Source organism: Borostomias antarcticus (genome assembly GCF_949987555.1).
Source record: "Borostomias antarcticus genome assembly, chromosome: 22".
NCBI lineage: Eukaryota > Metazoa > Chordata > Actinopteri > Stomiiformes > Stomiidae > Borostomias > Borostomias antarcticus.
The window spans coordinates 13763425-13784060 of NC_140255.1; the positions used below are offsets into that span (position 1 = coordinate 13763425).

The 20636-nt window shown below is 45.0% G+C and overlaps 1 protein-coding gene across 1 annotated transcript; it reads left to right on the forward strand.

Annotated features, from left to right (window-relative positions):
- Positions 1-1986: 1986 nt before the first annotated feature.
- On the forward strand, positions 1987-20416 carry LOC311323800 (neurotrypsin-like; the record flags this gene model as incomplete). The annotated part of the gene is made up of 15 exons (XM_084456097.1): positions 1987-2058; positions 4825-4867; positions 8108-8350; positions 8739-8877; positions 9084-9266; positions 9559-9702; positions 11141-11319; positions 13869-14010; positions 15566-15786; positions 17504-17645; positions 17842-18123; positions 18806-18928; positions 19029-19294; positions 19535-19855; positions 20409-20416. 15 exons carry the CDS (start codon positions 1987-1989, stop codon positions 20414-20416), a joined length of 2508 nt encoding a protein of 835 aa, XP_084312223.1.
- Between the last annotated feature and the right edge of the window lie 220 nt (positions 20417-20636).

Here is a 20636-nt window from a genome sequence, read left to right on the forward strand (position 1 = left end):
GCCTGATGAGGCAGCCTCTTCACCACCCGGATGTAGGTGAGGTTGCGGTGGTCTGACCACACCGTCATGTGATGCTGTGCGCCCTCCAGCCAGTGCCGCCACTCATCGAATGCCTCCACAACGGCCAGAAGCTCCCTGTTGCCGATGTTGTAGTTCTCCTCTGCCAGAGTGAACTGGTGGGAGAAGAAGGCACAGGGATGGAACTTCTTGTCCACTGCTGACCGTTGTAAGAGGACCCTCCCAATGCCGGTATCCGAGGCGTCCATCTCCACGATGAACGGCAGAGTGGGATTGGCGTGGACCAGGACCGGCGCAGAGGTGAAGCGCCACTTCAGGTCGTTGAAGGTGGCACTGACCTCTGGAATCCAGACGAAGGGACGCAGAGTGGAGGTGAGGGCAGTGAGAGGCACCGCCACCCAGCTACAGTTCTTGATGAACCACTGGTAGAAGTTGGCGAAGCTGAGGAAACTCAGGAGCTGCTTCCAGGTGGTAGGCCGAGTCCACTCGACGACAGCCTGGATCTTCTTGGGTCAGGCCAAATCCATCAATCTTCCACGATGAACCACAGGAACGCCGCGGACAGAGTGTGGAAGGTGCACTTCTCGGCCTTAATGAAGAGGCGGTTCTCCAGGAGACGCGGAGGGAACTCAGGAGAGACAGAGCGCTGGAAAGCTGTCTGCGCCGAGCCACGCGTAACCCAGGATGGGCACACAGAGGTCGAGGGTGGAGGTGCAGGATCCCGAGCTGTAACAAATCGGTCTTGTTCTGTCCTGAAAATTTGGTCAGATTGTTGCATTCCATCTATATCAAGAGGTGGACATCACTGGATTCCTCTCGTCCTAGAGAATTTAAGGAAGCTAGCCACGCCACTGAAATAGCTGTGAATTGAAATGACATGAAATAATGTATGATAAATTAAGATAGGTCTTTTTTCAATGCTTCCAGTTCTAATCCAGCACAATAACAGCGGGATAGCCAGTTAGCTCATGAGCTTACAACAACTAGCAGCAGCTTCCGTAACATTAATGGTAGCGGTCAGTGGCTAAAGCAGTTACACTGATGATTCCTGTAACGTTAGGTATTTTGCTGCAATTGGTTCAACTTTTGTTTCTGGACAAAGGTAAGGGATAAAAAGATTGGAGTGAAAGGTGTGGAGGTTTGGGGTATAGTCCCATAAAGTCATCCCCACCGGAGCCTTGAACCCCCATCTCCCGGGTCGGAGTCCTATGCTATTTTGTGGAGTCAAATGCTATTCTAGGTGCGCTGGCTTACAGCCATGCACAAAAAAAACACTGCCTCTTGTGGTAGGTGCGCTGGCTTACAGCCACGCACAAAAAACACTACCTCTTGTGGTAGCAACATAGAACTGCAGATCAACAACCCGATGGAGGAATTGCTGTCTCTCGTGCGTCACCCCGCACAAAAATAGGGCAGGTGCAAACCCAACCAATAGAGGGCGTAGTTTTACGCTATGGCTCCCTATAGCCTACATTTTATACAGAACGGCGAGGGGGAATAAAGGCGCAACAATCCGGCTTGAAAAGCCTGTGTAAAAGGAGTTTCTGTGTGTGTGTGTGTGTGTGTGTGTGTGTGTGTGTGTGTGTGTGTGTGTGTGTGTGTGTGTGTGTGTGTGTGTGTGTGAGAGAGAGAGAGAGAGAGAGAGAGAGAGAGAGAGAGAGACAGACAGACAGACAGACAGACAGACAGACAGACAGACAGACAGAGATAGAGAGAGAGAGAAAGACAGAGAGAATCGCCAAGTTTTTGCGTGTGTGTGTGTGTGTGTAGCTTATCTTAAATTAGTGCCGCAACCATATTGTTAATTGGTTCCCGCGCTTCAAACGCCCATTTGTAGGCTACGTCCACCGTTCCTATAAGGAGCTGGGTGGAGAATTTAACAGTCCACTTCACTGGTAGCGTGTGACAGTCAGAAGATGGGAAAGGTGGGGCAGGTTCGCAGGCTATGACACGTTTACACCGGGCAGGATGGATATAACTGGCCAAGAAATATTGCTTGTGATCGGCGTCAGCTGCCTTTGGTTACCAGTGTTGGCAGAGGTAGGCTATGTTATCCGAAGATGCTTGTTATACTGTAGCTGACAACGTGATGTGGTTTGTTTAATTATTGCGCTCATTGTGAAGGTGCACCCAATTGCCTGATACAGACGGTCCGCTTCTATGGTCATAGCCTTAATGTTAGAATGGGCACATTAAATCCTTTCAGCTTCTGGCATTTTACTAGAACATTAAGCTAAGGTAGTTTTTATTTTAATGTTTGTAATGTGATGCTATTCAAGGCATATTCCACAAAGATGAAAAGGGATGAAAATGCATATTGCTCACAGTCTTGATTAACCTAGCCTATTAATATTATGAAACGTGCAAATTAGTCTTATCGTATTCTTTGTTTTCTCAGTCGCATCGTTTTCCCCTCTAATTGTCTAATTGAGCGTTGGCTACATAAACGAACACGTAGGCTACACTTTGTCACACACAAGCGGTAATGGTCTCAGCCGCGCTTGCCCCATGGCGGGCTATATAAGAGGAACTGGTCGTTTGCTCGTTCGCCCCCGGTAGCATGTTACCCTTTGTCCTAGCAATTCAATCAAAAAACACCCCAGCACATGCATACAATCTGCGTTTTATGATGTGCATTCACAAAGTCGTGCTATTCTCGGATATTAGGCACGATATGTGTAGGTCATCCCACATTATATTCACCTCATAACCTTAAAACATAGCATTGCTTTATGTTGGGTGTTTCCACAATATGCCATTGTGCCTGAATGACATGATCATCAGTTTGATTGTTATTTCATTTCTTCTTCTTTTTTGATCCAGCAGCTGTGCGAGTATTAAATGGTGTATGGAATAATAATGTAATTCATCTACATTAATTGATATGTAGTTTAGGGTTATGCTAGTCAGGACACATGGTGCAAGTGATCTATAGCACCGTGGATAGAGGTGCGACAGGATAGAGCTGATCAGTAGAACCCTTTATAGAGGTGAGACAGGTCAGTAGAACCCTGTACAGAGGTGAGAAAGGATAGAGCTGACAAAACAGGACAGAGGGCATTTGGAGAGCTAAAAGACACAAGGGAAGTGTTTGTAGAGGTGACTGTACAGATGCCTGTCTTGTAGATGTGTCTGTGTTGTAGAGGTGATTGTCTACAGATATTTTGCATGTACATGTACAGGTGACTGTGTACAGATACTGTATCTGTAGAGGTACTGTACCTGTGTTGTAGAGGAAACTGCAGGCTACAGATACTGGATCTGTGCTGTAGATGTGACTGTGTACTGGACCTGTGTTGTAGATGTGACTGTGTACTGGACCTGTGCTGTAGATGTGACTGTGTACTGGACCTGTGCTGTAAAGGTGACTGTGTACTGGACCTGTGTTGTAGAGGTGACTGTGTACTGGATCTGTGTTGTAGATGTGACTGTGTACTGGACCTGTGTTGTAGAGATGACTGTGTACTGGATCTGTGTTGTAGATGTGACTGTGTACTGGACCTGTGTTGTAGAGATGACTGCATACTGGACCTGTGCTGTAGAGGTGACTGTGTACTGGATCTGTGTTGTAGATGTGACTGTGTACTGGACCTGTGTTGTAGAGATGACTGCATACTGGACCTGTGCTGTAGAGGTGACTGTGTACATATAGGCTACAATACCTGTGCTGTACAGGTGACTGTGTACTGTATCTGCGCTATAGAGATGGCTGTATACAGATGTTAACTGTATGCTGTGCTGATGTGGTCCTATCAGTTTACAAGGCTTTGCTGGTCTCAGCTGTGAGAGTGTCACATCTGATTAGTGCGATAATCAGGCCGTATGTTGGACATGAGTGGCGAAATCAGCACTTACTGTATGTTAGGTAGCAGAGATCCTGTAATATGTAATATGATTAGTCTGGGCTAGGCGATGGGGAGGTGTGTGTGTGTGTGTGTATGTGTGTGTGTGTGTGTGTGTGTGTGTGTGTGTGAGAGAGAGAGAGAAAGATATTGCTTTAATAAACTCTGACTTTCTCATCTCCTCTGTCAAAGGCTCCATTTGCGTGATCTGACCTGATTTCTGAAACTCTGTAGTATGCTGCATGCTGATAGATTCCATTTGAAATTGTCTAGTTCTTCAGCATCAGCACCATCCTTGACTTCTCTGTGTCCTCTTTCTGTCTCTGTGTGTGTCTACTGTTTTCCTGTGTACTATCAGTGGCATTTAAAGCAATACATCGTGATATTTGGACCTTTACAAACATGTCTGGTGCTAATTATCCAATTAGATTGACTAAAAGTAAGCTGAATCGTCCAAACAGTCTACTCAGAAAGATAATACATTGACATTTATTACCTTTTAAAACTCGTGCCCCCCGGGACGCAGCATTCAGTCCAAGTGCGCATGCGCAACGTTGTGCTTAAGCAACACAGTAGTAGCTAACTATTCCGGCGTCTATGGATATCATGCGTTTTTTAGCTCAATGATTTCATGGCGGAGGTGAGAAAACTGAAGCGAAACATCACGGAGGAAGCCAGAAAAAGAAAAAGACAATCTGATAACCTAACAACAGTACGACAGTGCACTTACTCGCAGAGCCTGTGGGGGCGCAGTTCTGAGAAAACCAGAGAAAACGCTATGTATTGCTTTAAATTTGATTGATTCCCTCTTTAGCAGATGTTATCTGAACCAGTTTGTTAATATGTTCTATTCCCACTGTTCATAGTGTGTGTGTGTGTGTGTGTGTGTATAGTATGTGAGAAAGAGAGAGACTGAGAGAGAGATTCTGTGCTGGTCTCTTACATGTCATCCTCTCTTGCGCAGGTGGTGGCTGATGACAGCTATTTAAATGAAGTGCAGAGCTCAGGTAGGCTGCCAAAGTCACATGCTCCTTTCTTCAATCCTCTTTCTGCCTCCATTCTCTCCATCTCCTCTGTCTGGTGTTGGTGTGGGTGGGGCTCAGCTTTCACACTGGCAGGAATCAGCTAAGTCATCATCTTTATTTCTGTCTGCTAGAGCCAGCAACGAATACCCATCAACACACACACATTTTAAATGCTTTATTTAAACCCAAATCATATTCATATTTAATATATCAGAGATACTTGGATGGGTACAGAAAGCCCTGAGGCTTTGGCGCAGCCATGCCGACATAGGTGTAGGAACCGTGGGGGATGGGTGGGACGTGTCCCACTCTTTATTGTAGAATTTGTCCCACCAAAAATTTGCACGGACAGGGAAAAAACTGTACATTTGAATTAGATTTTTTTTATTTTGAAAAGCGCAACTCTGTGACCGACCAACTGTTCACTTTTGTCAGAGCTTCTTTAGTAGAGCAGGTGCTACCAACTTCGAATTGGAGAATGGTTTGGATGAGGTAATTAGTCTCTCAGTCATATGCGGGTAAAATAGCAAAATTTATGAAATTAAACAACAAACATTGTGATTCAAAACAAATGAGTTTTGAATTACAACTTTTGACTGGCTGAGTTCACCCTTTGCTAAGCCACGCCCCCGAAACGCTGACTGGCCAGTCGCAGCGCGGGACAGGCTCTGACAGAGTTCCGACACTTTCATGGTGGCGCTCCATTGACGGCAATGAAAAAGTTTAACATTTTCTTAATTTTCAAGCTGGTTTTGTGGAGTTTTAGCTCACTATCGTTAAACGTTGTGCCTGGGGTACTTGTAATCGTGACACTCGTAACCTGGAGAGGTTGGAAGGAAGGAAGTATATGTTTTTTCCCTTTTCAAAATCAAAATCAAACTTTAACTTTAAACCGTAAAAATAATGTTAGTTTTTAGCAGATGTTAGCTTGTTCACCCAAATAAGCTTAAGGTATGCTACTACATAGGTATTATGGCTAGCTATCCGTGGCACTAGCAAGTTTAGCCAGTTAATTAACAGCTAACTTACTACTGAATATAACGGTATATACTGTAAGCCTACTGCTCAGTGACAAGTTACTCCCAGGCCCTGGTGCAGAAATGAACACTACATGCCTGTGTACACGCGCACGCACACACACACACACGGTGGCATGTCGCAATCACATCTACAGTTCAATAGCCTACCACACTGCGAACACCATAAGCCAGCATTCTAAATTATCATCACTGTTGGAACAACATTAACGTTTGGCTTGGCAGCCAGTTATTAGTTATTATCAATAATAGCAAGCAAATGAGCAATCAAGGTTTCAAGTAGGGCAGGCCTACTATAGGCTGCTCACCTATTTGAAGGACATTCTCCGGGCCTTGTGCTCCACAAAGTCGTCCACTATGCGCCCAATATCCAACTTCTTTGCTTGCTCTTTCTCAATTGATAATGGCCAATCCAGACAGTCTCTCTTGTGCCATTGTGCTCCTCAGATACATTTTTATTATTTTCAGTTTGGAGAATGAGCGCTCGGCAGTGGTGACGGTGACAGGGAGAGAAGGAACAGAAATGCAGTGCAGACTTCAGTGAATGCAGACGTGAGAGCTGGATTGTCTATGATCAGAATTTGACAAAGATCCATGACATAATGGTGTCTCTGTGTTTGGTTCCTAAAGGTGATTCTAAAGGAAAGCAGCTGGGCAGGGAAGCTGGGGCCTATATTGCGACTAATGCTTAGTCAGTCGTAGGGCAGCTTGCTCCATCTCCTCATCTGTTGCTTTCTGCAGTGTGCTGGGGTGAATTGCCTCGAATAGCCTTGCAGTTCTATGTAAGCTGGTGAATCTCTGGTCCAGTTGGTGAGTGATTATGTTTAGGCATGCGTTAAAAACATTCACTCTAAAGTTACTTTCTGCGTCTGAAAGGCAACTGTCTTCACACAGTTCGTCAGTGTCATTTAACCTTTTGGGTCCTTGTGGTTTCGAACTGCGTCTGACTACCCCGTTTTCTAGCTAGATCAAGAGAACTGGACTTGGCCCCTTCAAACTGCCCCCTGTACTCCGTCAAAACATTGATGGCATTTTGCAGAGGCTTTGTGGATATCAAAGTGTTTTGCCTGCAGTAGTTGAGAGACAGCGTTTGTACACTCAAGAATCTTTATCTGCATGTTGACCAAAAATATAAAGGATTTTTTGATGATTTCATTCTTGAGCGCATTTGCTCTTCTGTCTTTTCACAGCTAAGGGATATTTTGTCAAGGGCTTTTATAATGTCTCCATATCTGTACTTCAAGGCAACAAGTCTGGCGTGGCGGGAGGACCAGAGAGTGGAACATGGGCACTGAAGTGTGATACCTCTATTCTCCAGTGTTATGAACTCCCTGAGTAAAGCCTATCGCTTGATACTGGGACCAAAAAAAGTTGTATAATGCCTCTACAGTGTCAAAAAATTGTCTGACCTAAGGGACATTTTTAACAGGGTCGTTGAGCTAGGTTGAGATTATGAGCGGCGCAGTGTATATAACCGGCAAGGGACTCAGCCTTTCCAAGTTCAGAATGCACTCGAGGAACCCTGAGAACAAGCCGATTATTAGATCGGGTCTGGTACCTGCCAAGGCTCCAGTCCAACAAAGATGAGATATAAGGTGGAAGTTTACCAATAATGGCTTTGAAAATAAACAAATACCAGTGATAGTTACACCTTAGAGAAAGAGATGGCCAGCCCACCTTATGATAAAAAACACAGAGGTTAGAGTCATATCTATCACCCATAAAAAAATCTTTGGGCGGGTGTGAGTCCAAGTGTTTCAAGGTTGTCACGGAAGCATGTCTATAGATAGTGTTACCATACTCTAATACTGATAGAAAAACAGCTTGATAGCTGTTAGAGTTGCAAATTTCAAGGAATTTCATTAATCACTAACTATTAACTTTAACAAACAATAGTCGATTAATTGATAAGAACGTCCCTCGCCGGACTGCGCTTTGCTCACTTCATTTTTGTGTCTTCTTCCGCTGTGTCGTTGAAATTTCCCGGCATCCCAATTCGCCTTCACTACATGGCGTGGCTCCCTCATGTGCAGTCAGAACTTGAATCATGATTACATTTCATGCAACTCCCGTTGATAACGTCGTTCTCACTGGCATTGCTACCATCTACGTTTTGTCTTTGTCCACATTTGTGTTGCCTTGTCCTGATGTTGTTCCATCTCTGTTTCTCTCCATGCCACTCCAGGCCCTCTCTCCTGTTCTGAGGGCTTCACGGAACTGGGCTACTATAATGGCACCGTATCTCAGACAGACTCTGGTGCTCCCTGTCTGAGGTGGACTGAGTTCCCAGACTACGTGCTGCAGTATCCGGGGCGAGGGCTGGGGGACCATAGCTACTGCAGGAACCCAGACCGCGAGTCCAACCCCTGGTGCTTCTTTAGACAGCACTCTGGGGCCATCGGTTGGGCCTACTGTGACTGCCACCAAGGTAGACTTGAATATTTGAGCAAATGTAAGCGTAGGCCATGGTCAAATTAAGCACTTTTTGTAGAAAATGTAATGGTGGACGCATACTTTTGTATTAATGTCAAGCACTGGACAAAATAAACTATTTTCAAAAATGGCAACAAAACAAACTCTATTTTGCTGAGGCGGCTGCCTTTATCACCACTCCCTATTGATAACAATATCAAAAGGTTTGTTGAAGTTCATAAATATGACCAAGGCCTAAAGCTACAGACTGAGCAAGCAACTACCATCAAATAAATACACCTATGCTACAATATGCTGCCTTCCCTCCAGTGCTGCCACATACTGCAGTATTACTGAATTTCCTTTTTCATTTTTGTTGGCTACTGTTCCTGTCTATTTGTCAGGTGCAGCACGGCTGGTGGGCGGGTCTTCCTCTGGGAGTGGACGTGTGGAGGTGTATCTTAATGGCCAATGGGGAGCAGTGTGTGACTCTCATTGGACAGACAGGGATGCCAGTGTAATCTGCAGACAGCTGGGGCTAGGGTAAAAGATTTTATCTTTGACTGTTTGAATGTATGTTGTTGGTTGTGTTTGTGTGTGTGTGTTTGTGTGTGTGTGTGTGTGTGTGTGTGTGTACAACCCTGTCATTCTTTGTGTGTGTGTGTGTGTGCATGTGTCTTTATTTGTGTGAGTGTGTGTGTGTGTGTGTGTGTAACCCTGTGTGTGTAACCCTGTCATTCTATCTTCAGCGAGATCGGCACGGCATTGCAGCCTTCCAGATTTGGCTTAAGCTCCAGTCTCTTTCACTACGAGCGTTTGGGTTGCCGCGGTGATGAGACCTCCCTGAGTCAGTGCAGGGTCAGGACGTTCATCACTGGTGATTGTAGCCATGGAAACGAGGCAGCAGTGGTGTGCACACCACCAGAAGGTCAGTGGGACCTTACAACTTTCTGCTGTGTCATGACAACACGACCAGACAGATGAATATAATCTGCAGAATCACCTGAGCGACAGAGAGAGGAAGGGAGAGACAGAGGGAAGGAAAATAACAGGGAGAGGAGGTGGGAGAGCATGTGGCAAGAGAAATAACAAAAGGAGAAAGAAAAAAGGAATAATTGGAGCTAGATATAATGAGAGATATAGTTCATGCTCACACTGTATCTGACACTTCCACAACCCCCCCCCCCTCTCCTGGCAATGGATGTTATTTACCCCCTCAGGCAGTGGCCCTCCTCTACGCTTGGTTGGAGGAGAGGAGGACTTTGAGGGGCGTGTCGAGGTGTTCCATGAAGGTAGGTGGGGCTCCATCTGTGATGACCAATGGGACGACAGAGATGCAGAGGTGGTCTGCAGACAGCTGGGCTTCGGGTGAGTGGCTGCACAGTCTCACAAATTGTGTTGTTAATGTTGGTGTTAGCTGCAATCTTGGACAAGTCTCTTGCAGGGGGGATTTTTATCTAAACAAGACTGAAAAAATATTATATATAAAAACAATCAAAATTACAGTAGGCCAGTGGCGGCTGGTGAAAAATATTGTAGGGAGGGCTGAACGTTTGTAAACCAAACCCCTGTTGGTGGGTCTGGGAGCATTACCCCTCAGAAGATTTTTTGGGGTGATTTTAACATGTAAACAAATCTTTCTGGTGCACTCTGAGAAGGAAATAAAGGGAAAAGACAACATTCAGTTCAGGCAAAAAACACTAACAACTATCTTCAACTCTATATAAAGGCAGGGTCAGGCAGGGTTCCCATCCATATTTACCAATTTATTTTCATAACCTTTTCATAATAATTTACCCCATGTCCATGAAGTTATGTCAGTAGTTTAATTTAAGTTTAATTTAGTTTAAGCTTACTGTAGGACTTATATAGCAATCATAGAGCGCAATGATGAGGCTCTTTTTTTCCATGCCACATTTTTGCTACACCACCTATCTTATGGCACACTGGAATAAGAGCCTCATTATGGCATCCATATTCTTTTCACTAATCTTGCATTGGCTAAGTGAATGTCATCATTTGCCAATGTAGCCTAGCAACAATGCCTGCTAGCTAGCTGTAGATCAAGCTTAACTCATTACCTTGCTAGCCAAAATCCCAGTAAGCTGCTCGCTCTTGCTAACAGCATCACTCTGACTGCAAAACACAGCCTCACTTCTCACATTTTGCAAGACTTTTGTTAGATACAAGTTGGTTAGCCAGGCAGCTAGCGAACATGAGTGAGAAGAGATCTGAATTTGGGGACAGCTGAAATCCTGTGTCTTACCCACGTTCATGGTTGTCAGCAACGTCAGTCCCTACTTCACCACCACTGACCCTGCGTTTGGGCAATAAATTAATCGCCCTTTAAGCATCAGATTCGAGGAGGCTTTCACTTTTCACCAAAGTAGGCAGAGCCCTAGCGTCCTCTATTGCAATGCTATCTATTGCAATAGGCCTATGTTGGACAGAAATATATTGAAGGAAAGATGTATTTTTCGTTGTTTCACAATCGGTATGTAGAGTAAGTCCCCCACAGCAACAGAGACCTGTGTGTGTGTGTTTAAACATTAAATATATGGAGGGAATCCAATTTATGCATTCACTGTTTAGTTTGCAATGCATCTCCTAATGGACTGAGAAAGCACTTTGCATCTGTGTGCGTTCCTGCGTGAGTGAGTTTGTACCCGCACGTGTGTGTGTGATGAGATGATGGGAAATAATATATATCATGTGGTGTTTTAACTCAGCTACTAGGAGCATCTGCTATGTTGTTTTGACGATTAGACTCACAGGTGTGTGTGTGTGTGTGTGTGTGTGTGTTTAGTGGTGTGGCAAAGTCCTGGTCATGGGCTCACTTTGGGCAGGGTTCTGGGCCAATCCTATTGGATGCTGTGAAGTGTACAGGCAATGAGCTGTTCCTCGACCAGTGCGATCATGGTGACTGGGAGCAACACAACTGTGACCATATGGAAGATGCAGGAGTTTCCTGCAGCCCTTATACAGGTAAATATACTGTACACACGCATGCACATCCATACCATCCATAACCTAATCACCTTAGCTTTGATAGAATATAACAGTGCACAAATACGTACACATAAGTACACGCACACACTGACCAAGCATCTAGGGGGTGTAAAGTAAATGCATTTCTACATTTATGTAAGATATACAGTATCTGCATATATACAGTATATTTGAGTCAGAGACTGAACCCCGAAATTGCTCACATGCAGCACGGTGGCGCAGTATCTAGTACTGTCACCTCACAGCAAGAAGATCTCTGGGCTTTTCTGTGTGGAGTTTGCATGTTCTCCACGGTTTGCAAGGGTTTCCCCTATAAAAGAAACCAATAATTATGTAAAACGATCGCTAACGCTGTCCATCCCTGGCAAAGACAGACAGGAGCACTTGGTTGGCTCCCAGGTGCACGCTGCCTACTGTCTGCTCTCAGCTGCCCTTGGGGGAAGGATGATGGGATGGGTTACGAGCAGGAGAAAAATTTAATCGGTGGACGCTCCAGCCATTTATGTGCGTCTCGGCATTGCCGCCTACACCGTGTGATGTGTGCGTTCTCACTGTGTGGCAAATAAAGATGTTATATATATATATAGCTTGACTGTGTGCGTGTATATATATATACACAGTCAAACCAGAAAGTCTGCACACCCCCTCACTTTTTCCACATTTTAATGTTACACCCTTATTCCAACATGGATCATCATATTTTTTCTCATCAATCTACACAAAATACCCCATTATGGCAAAGTGAAAAAAGTTGTTTTTTGTTTTTTGAAATGTATTAAAAATAAAACACTGAAATATCACATGTACATATGTATTCACACCATTTACTCAATACTTTGTTGAAGCACCTTTGGCAGCAATTACAGCCACGAGCCTTCTTGGGTATGATGCTACAAGCTTGGCACACCTATTTTGGACAGTTTCTCGCATTCTTCTCTGCAGATCCTGTCAAGCTCCATCAAGTTGGATGGGTGTCGGTGCACAGTCATTTTCATGTCTCTCCAGAGATGTTCAATTGGATTCAAGCCTGGGCTCTGGCTGGGTCACTCATGGACATTCAGACTTGTCCAGAAGCCACTTCTTTGTTATCTTGGCTGTGTGCTTAGGGTCATTGTACTTTTGCAAGGTGAACATTTGCCACAGTCTGAGGTCCAGAGTTTTCTGGAGCAGGTTTTCTTCAAGGATCTCAGTGTACTTAGCTGCATTCACTTTTCCCTTCATGAGGCCTATTTGCCCCATTCCCACTGCTGAAAACGTCCCCACATCATGATGCTGCCACGGCCATGCTTCACTGTAGGGATGGTATTAGCCGGGTGATGAGCAGTGACTGGTTTCCTCCAGATGTGACACTTGGACCCAATCTCAAACCACCCCCTAAGCCCTCGCCCTATCCACTCTCCCTCAGTTTGCACGTTCATGCAGAGCTTCGCCATGTTAAGGGCCGTCCAAAACCAATTAGCATGGAGTGCGCTTGGAGTGCGACTGGACTGTCAAACCCTTAAATAGCGAGCCTGCATCGGTGCAAGCTCTCGATAGCCGAAGCAGGAAGTACACGTGCCAAAGCGATGCCGCAGGAAACCGCATATACCGTACATAAAGTTCCATCCTTCTAGACTGTCAATTATCAAGTCATACCAAAGACTATAAAAATGGTACCCATTGCCTCCCTGCTTTGCATCAAGGGTTGGAATTTGGGGGCTACATCTCCAAATGATTCCCGAGCGCTGCTGCTCACCGCTCCCCCAGGGGATGGGTCAAATGCAGAGAACAAATTTCACACACACTCAGGTGTTTGACAATCATTGGGCCTTTAACTTTATCTCTACAAGGATATGCTGGAGCTCTGTCAGTGACCCTCGGGTTCCTGCTCACCTCCCTGGCCAAGGCGTGTGTTCCCCAATTGCTCAGTTTGGCCGGGTGGCCAGGTCTAGGAAGAGTCTCGGTGGTTCCAAACTTGTTCCATTTATGAATGATGGTGGCCACTGTGCTCTCTTAGACCTGTAAAGCTGTAGAAATTCTTCCGTACCCTTCTCCAGATCTATGCCTTGACACAATCCTGTGCCTGTGGTCTGCAGATAATTCCTTTGACCCCATGGCTTGGAGTTTGCTCTGACCTGGACTTTCAACTGTGGTACCTTATGCAGGTGTTGGCAATGCCCAATCACGTCCAATCAATTTAATTTACCCCAAGTGAACCCAAATAAAGTATAAACATCTCAAGCAGTATCAGTGGAAACAAAATGAACCTCAACTCACTTTTGTGTGTCATATCAAAGAGTGTGCACATTTGTGTACATATGATATTTTACATTTTTATTTTTAATAAATTAGCGCAAAGATCTAAAAATCTGTTTTCATTTTGTCATTATGGTTTATATTGAGACAAAAAATGAACTCAATCTATTGTAGAATAAGTGTAATGTAATAAAACGTGGAGAAGGTGAAAGGGGTGTGCAGACTTTCCAGATTGATGGTATATATGTTTAACATATACATTTGTTTGTGTGTGGGTGGATGTGTTTCAGATGGTGTGCTGCGTCTTGTCGGGGGAGACAATCCTTGGGAGGGTCGTGTTGAGGTGTTCCATTCAGGTGACTGGGGGACCGTGTGTGATCACCACTGGACCCACCAGCATGCACAGGTGGTCTGTCGACAGCTGGGATACAGGTGGGCCACCCTACTGGCTTCATTTTACTCCACACTCCATACTATCTATATCTACTATATAGATCTTATACAGTAGTAAGGGTAGACTCACGAGTCAGTCTCTAAATACTGAGCTCAACTAGAGACTGAAGACATTCGTCCTTTCCATTTCAAGTGGGTGGAAACACTTTGAGAGATAGAAAAAAACCTGCATTGCAGAACAAATCCCTTTAGGGCAGTCCTTCCTCATGGGGCAGTGAATGTTTTGTTTTGATTCTCTACTCCAGTTTGTTTGGAGGACAATTTCCGGTAATGCAGGCCCTTCACCCTATTGCACAGCCCACTATTTGCACAGGCCAATCATCTTCACACGCATAAATTCCAAGAGCCTTCTCATAGCCCTTTTCCACCAAAGTAACTCTGGTTCGTGAACCGGTTCGGTTCAGAATTCTTGGAACCTTGGTTCTATCTAGGAAACAACAAGTGGGTGATATATGGCAGAACAAAGGAATATTAAGGATTGGATTTGGGAATCTGTTGATTCAACGAGTGAACAGAATGTGGCAGGCTCAGGAGATATGAAGATCACCGTGTTAGTTCCATTATACATTCAGAAATCAACAATTGAGTTGATTGAGTCCTTGGTGTGTAGAGAGAAGGCTTCATGCCCCCCCGCCCCCCCCAATCAGGGTGGGGAAGGCCCGGCTAACACCAGCTTCAGGAAATTGTTCAGAGGGAAGAGTCAAGAGAAGAGAGAGAAGGGGGGGCTTTGAGCCCACCTTTATAGAGTCTTGGAACCTACCTGATGGCGCATTGCATTCTGGGCCGTGGTTGCCATTGTTACTGTTACACTCCTTTGTTTACAGTTTACTTACAGCAACCACGAGCACCACTGCACTAGTAGCAGAGCAACTAGCCTACGTTATGTCTGAATACAATCCAACAGCTAATTCCCAAAAAATAATCTCTCCACTGCACAAACTTTTCACCCCCCCAATAATAATAATAATAATAATAACTAGAAAGTACATTTCCTGGAGAAAATGTAAGGTGGGATAGCTGCTGCAGCTGTATGTAACAGCTACTGCTAGTACTACTACGGACCAGGCAATCTCCATGCACCCTCCAGTGAAGACCGTGTGTCTCTAGCCCACTCAGGGGCTGAATTGTGGGGTCCGTGGCATGGACAGGGGTGTGGTGGCGAGACTCCGCCCCCTCAGGTCAGAGCCAGTCGGGGACAGTCATGGATGTATTAATAGAACTGGATAAGGTCACTCCATTCACTGACTGCTCAAAAAAGTTAACTTTCAAATGGGGTCAGGATGTGAGGTGTTTTTTGGGCCCTTAGCCCTTCTTTGTGAAGTGCCACATTCTCTGTGGTCGTAAACGGGAGAGAAAGAGAGTTAATGTTCGCATGAAAAGGAATATTTCTCTCATTGGTCAATTGAGAAAATATTCCAACCCTAGGTTGTAGGAAACTATGCTACATAGGAATTAGGTTTAAGTGAGTTATTATTCTCTGTAACATAGCATGAGGGGTGACTATGTTCTGTGCTATTCCACCTTTTTCCTGTAGGGGGTATGCTGAGGTGGTGGTAGATGGAACCTTTGGTGAGGGGACTGGTCTCATCCTCTTGGACGATGTCCGTTGCGAGGGGTCAGAGTCATCCCTGTTGGACTGTCACCATGGCATCTGGGGGAAGAATGACTGCTCCCACAGTGAGGATGTGGGTGTGCGCTGCAGGAGTCGGGCCAGCCAAGAGACCAATGAGGTGCCAGCTGTTGCACCTGCCACAGGTACAGACTGAGAGATAGAAATAGCGTGTGTTTAGTGTGTGACCGTGTATATGCATATTTGCCTGTATGTGTCTGCGTGTATGTCTTTAAACTGTGTGTGTGTGTGTGTGTGTGACTGTGCTGGATTTCTGTGTCTGTGAGTCTGTGTGAATGCATGTGTATTTTCCTCTACCTGTGTGTGTGTGTGTGTGTGTGTGTGTGTGTGTGTGTGTGTGTGTGTGTGTGTGTGTGTGTGTGCATGCATGCACGTGTGTGTTTGGGTTTTGGTGTGCTCACAGAGGGCTTCAATGTCATGTATTGACAGAAGAGTGAATGGAGCCTTGCTGGCTGTGTGAGTGTCCCAGTGGTCCTGTGGTCCTCTTGACATGTACCTTCCACCAGACTATTACTAGTAGAATGAGAGAGAGACTACAGCTGACATTAACTTTCGTCACTATACATTACCTTTCCTGTAACACAATCATATCCATAGACAATATTCACTGCACACTCAAACATATTCATAGACACACACACACTAAAAAGTCTTCAGACTGACTGCTTATTTTAATCTTTTTTTTTTTTTTTTTTAAGTCAAAATTGTGGAGCGTACACGTACTGTACATACCTTTTTCCGGTGTGTGTGTGTGTGCGTGTGTGTGTTTGCGTGTGTGTGTGTGTGTGTGTGTGGAAGGCGGGGGGGGTATGCGCATGTGTGTTTTATTTAAGCAATAACACGCAAGAGGGAGTGCTTTATTGTGGTTATTGGCACAGCTGTGCTGTGGCATAGGCATGGCTCCCTTGGCCAATCACAATGCGTGGTTAGAACTAGCTGTTGTATAATTTAAGATTACTTTATTGTTCTTTAAATCAATGTGTGCACCTCAATACAGATGCTTCTAAGGTATGAACCCGTTGATCCCTCAGGTCCTCTGGTACTGGTCTTTGAACTATCCCAGAGCCTAGAACCAAGACACACGGAGTGGCAGCTTTTAGTGAGCCTTTGGAATAGCCTGCCAGAGAACCTTAGGGAAGCTGAAACTTTAACAATTTTTTCAATGTCGATATTTTCTAAATTTTTCTAAACTCTTTGAATGTGTATTTTTGTAATTGATTCATTAAGTTATTAATTCATGATTAATTGTAACCTATTGCTACCTCACCTGTCATTAATTAGCCCTATAAAAGGGCCACACCTTTATTTTGGGAAACATTCTGACAAAGGCTTCTGCAAAAACGTTAGTCCATTAAAATCACAATAGAGGAGAAAATTTGAGTGTGCGACTTTCTTATTTTTCACAGTTGATGTTCCTTTAGTCTGCACCTCTGAAAATGTAGGATGTGCTTCACTCTGTGTGTATACATTTCACAGGAGAGCATACTGAGCCTGGTAAGATTACACCCTGTGGTTCCCATCTCAGAAAAGCACATTCATCATAGTTTTTCAATGCATTTGCATATGCCCCATTGACTTCCATTGTAGCCCATTGAGAGTGTGCATAAAAACTGCATCTAGCTCAATACTGGAAATTATGGTCTCTAAGTTATTAGTGAAATTATGGTCTCTAAGTTTCAAATAGGGCTACATGTCCAAAATAGCACACTACCCCTTTATCTCGTTTTTATTTTATTGTCAAGTGCATTGTGTTGCATTTACTGTATGTCTGAAATGTGCTATACAAATAAAGTTGACTTGACATGTGTGTGTGGGGGGGGGGTGTTCGCACGTGCATTGCAGGTCCCCTGCTGCGTCTCATAGGTGGCGGTAGTCGTATGGAGGGACGTGTAGAGGTGTATCTCCATGGAGCCTGGGGGAGTATCTGTGACTCTGGTTGGAATGACCTCAATGCGGCCGTGGTGTGTAGGCAGCTGGGCTACAGGTGAGAGAGAATGTGTGTGTGTGTCTGTGTGTGTGTGTGTTTTGTACGTTCGTATAAAGGTGAGTGTTGTTTGTTGCATTTGGGAGTGAGAAAGAACTTCTTTTTTTTTTTTCATTGACCATATTTTCTCTGCATAATCCCTCTCCTATATCCACTTATCCTCCTCCATACCTCCCTCTCTCTCTCCCTCCTACAGTGGCCAAGCAGTGGCCCAGGTTGGGTTCGGTCAGGGGAAGGGTCCAGTCCACCTGGACCAGGTGAGGTGCACAGGGAAGGAAGACTTCCTTGGGGAGTGTCCGTCTCTGGGCCAGAGTCTGCAGGGCTGCACTCGGAGGGAGGATGCGGGGGTGAGATGTGACTCTGACCCTGAGGCCTCAGAGGGCATGGCTAGGCCAGGTGAACTCACCTGTGGGCTTAGGAAGGTCGTGGAGGAGAAGAGCGAGAAGGAAAAAGAAAGAGAAGGAGCAAATACACTCAGGTTAGTGTGTGACAAGTTGTATCATTTGCTACAGAAATATGATGATAATGACACTGATGGACTTCCGGTTATGGCACGGTGTTGATTAGATGCAGTCGTCACTCTGCTCTAATGTCGTAATAAACTCTTTGAAGAAGCGGGAGACAAAAAAGAAAACATAAGAGTTCTAAAATTATTTATTAAAATGTGAGAGGGTCATTCTGTAGGGCACGTGAATATAACAATGTAGGCCTAATGATATCAATCCAGCCATTAGCTCCTAGCAATTCATGTATTTTCTTTAGGCTCTGGTATGGCTAGCTAACTAGCTAGTTAGCTAGCTAAGCTGACTCATATCAACAAAATCTTAGCTAATGAATGTTAGCCTATCACAGAACACATACAATGTAAACTAAACCTTTCGGACCTCTACACTCCAATCTTGTGGGAACCACTGACATAGCTAGTACACCTGGAATTAGACTACACATTCGAGTAACCCATGTGTTCTTCAAGATTTCTGTACATTGTAATTTCTGTAACATCTGTATCTTCACCTCTGTTTATTATGTTTTTACATGACATGACATCGTCATCTAAAATTTGCTCTCACCCACACTCTTCCTTCCCTATCCCTCCATTGCTCTCCCTTCTCCTTTTTCCCGCCACCCCCTTTCCTCTTTCTATCTCTCCCTCCCTCTAGGAACTCAATGCCTTGGCAGGTATCTGTGTGGCTTCAGTCTGAAGGACAAGATGGCCATCCTCTTTGTAGCGGCACTCTGATCAGTCCCTGCTGGGCACTCACCTCTGCACACTGCTTCAACAAGTAAGACTCTCCTCTTCTCTTCTCTTCTCTTCTCTTCGCTCCTCTCCTCCCCTCTTACATCCTCTCCCTTTCCTCTTATCCTCATTTTCCCTTCCCCCAGGTTTGGCAGTGAGCCTTCCAGGTATGTGGTGCATATTGGGAATTCTGAGCAAATTGTCACCCCAGAAAAAGTGGTGGTCCACAGGAAGTTCAAAAGTGAGAGTGGGGGTCATGACCTGGCCCTACTGAAGCTGCCCAGCACCAAGACCCATTGTCTAAGCTTTGACCCCCACACTAACGCAGCCTGCCTCCCCACCCCTGACAATGTGGGGGGAAAGACTCCATCCTCCTGCATCACAACAGTTACCACAGGCTGGGCAGGGCCAGGTACAGTATACCCCAACCTCCATCTCCTCTACTATACTATCCATTACTTTTTTTTAGCTTAGCAACAGGTGATTTATTTACTTACTCCTGGTTCACCTGTTTTTTCCTCCTACTGCATAATTTATTTCCCACCTTTCTGTTTGTCACACTTCCTATCTTTCTGTTCTCTGTTTACTTATGTCTCCATTATTCATTTTTGTCTTTCCCTCTGTTTTATATCTCCATCCTCCCCCCTCTCAGATGCAGTATTGCAGTCCTGGGTGCCCCTCTTGTCATCGTGGCAATGTAAGAAGCGTTATGGTGATGGGTACTCAAGCCATGGCACACTGTGTGCCGGAAGCCCCCCAGACACAAGCCGTTTCCATGGTGATGGTTGTCAGGGTAACTCCGGAGGTGGACTGGTGTGCCAGGGTGAAGGGGGTCGGTGGGTGCTCACAGGGGTCGTTGTCGGGGGATATGGGTGTAGTGACACCTTGTCTCCGGCGCTCTACACCCGAGTTAGCAGGTTTAGGAGCTGGATTCAGTTCATCACAAACACACACACACAAGAACAGAACGCTCGTGAGGATCATACACATATACAAGAGGAGATGATACACATTCATGAAGATCATGCACACATTGAAGAGCAGAACATAGTCATACATGAAGAACAAGATGTGATCACACATACTCATGTTCAGGAGGGGCTCACATACACAGAAGATCAGGTCACACACATTCAAGATGAGCGCACACCCACACAGGAAAAGACCAAACACGTTCACACTCATGATAAGCTTGGACACACACATGGTAATCAAGCCAACATGCCAATACACAGGTTCAGTGATCTCAAACAAGCACACACTAATAATCAGCACTCACATGCTCACAATTATCATACCAACACACCGGAGAAGGGCACACACACTTATGCCACACAAACTCCCATTCTGGTCTGATCCAGGTCACCCCATTGGCTAACCAGTGGATTATGTCTGAGAAGGAAGAAGAGGATACAATGGCAGAGAAGGAAAATGAAGAATCATTGACATTGAGGTCATTGTGAACCTGTATGAACCAGATTGTCCAGTCTATACTCAAGTGAACTTTGAACTCTGGGCCTCTTTAGTTGCCTAATCCTCTTGACAATAATGATGATGATAATGTGTACTAAACTGAACTCATCTGCCTGTGTGAGCATGTGTGTAGTACTCTAAAATGCGTAGTATGTAGGAGGACGTGTGTGTGTGTGTGTATTGTTTGTGTGTGTGTGGGGGGGTGTAGGTAAACAGTATTAGTAATGGTAAGTGCTTTAGGAAGTCTATACACTGGCTGATTGGTGGGTTTGAAGTAGATG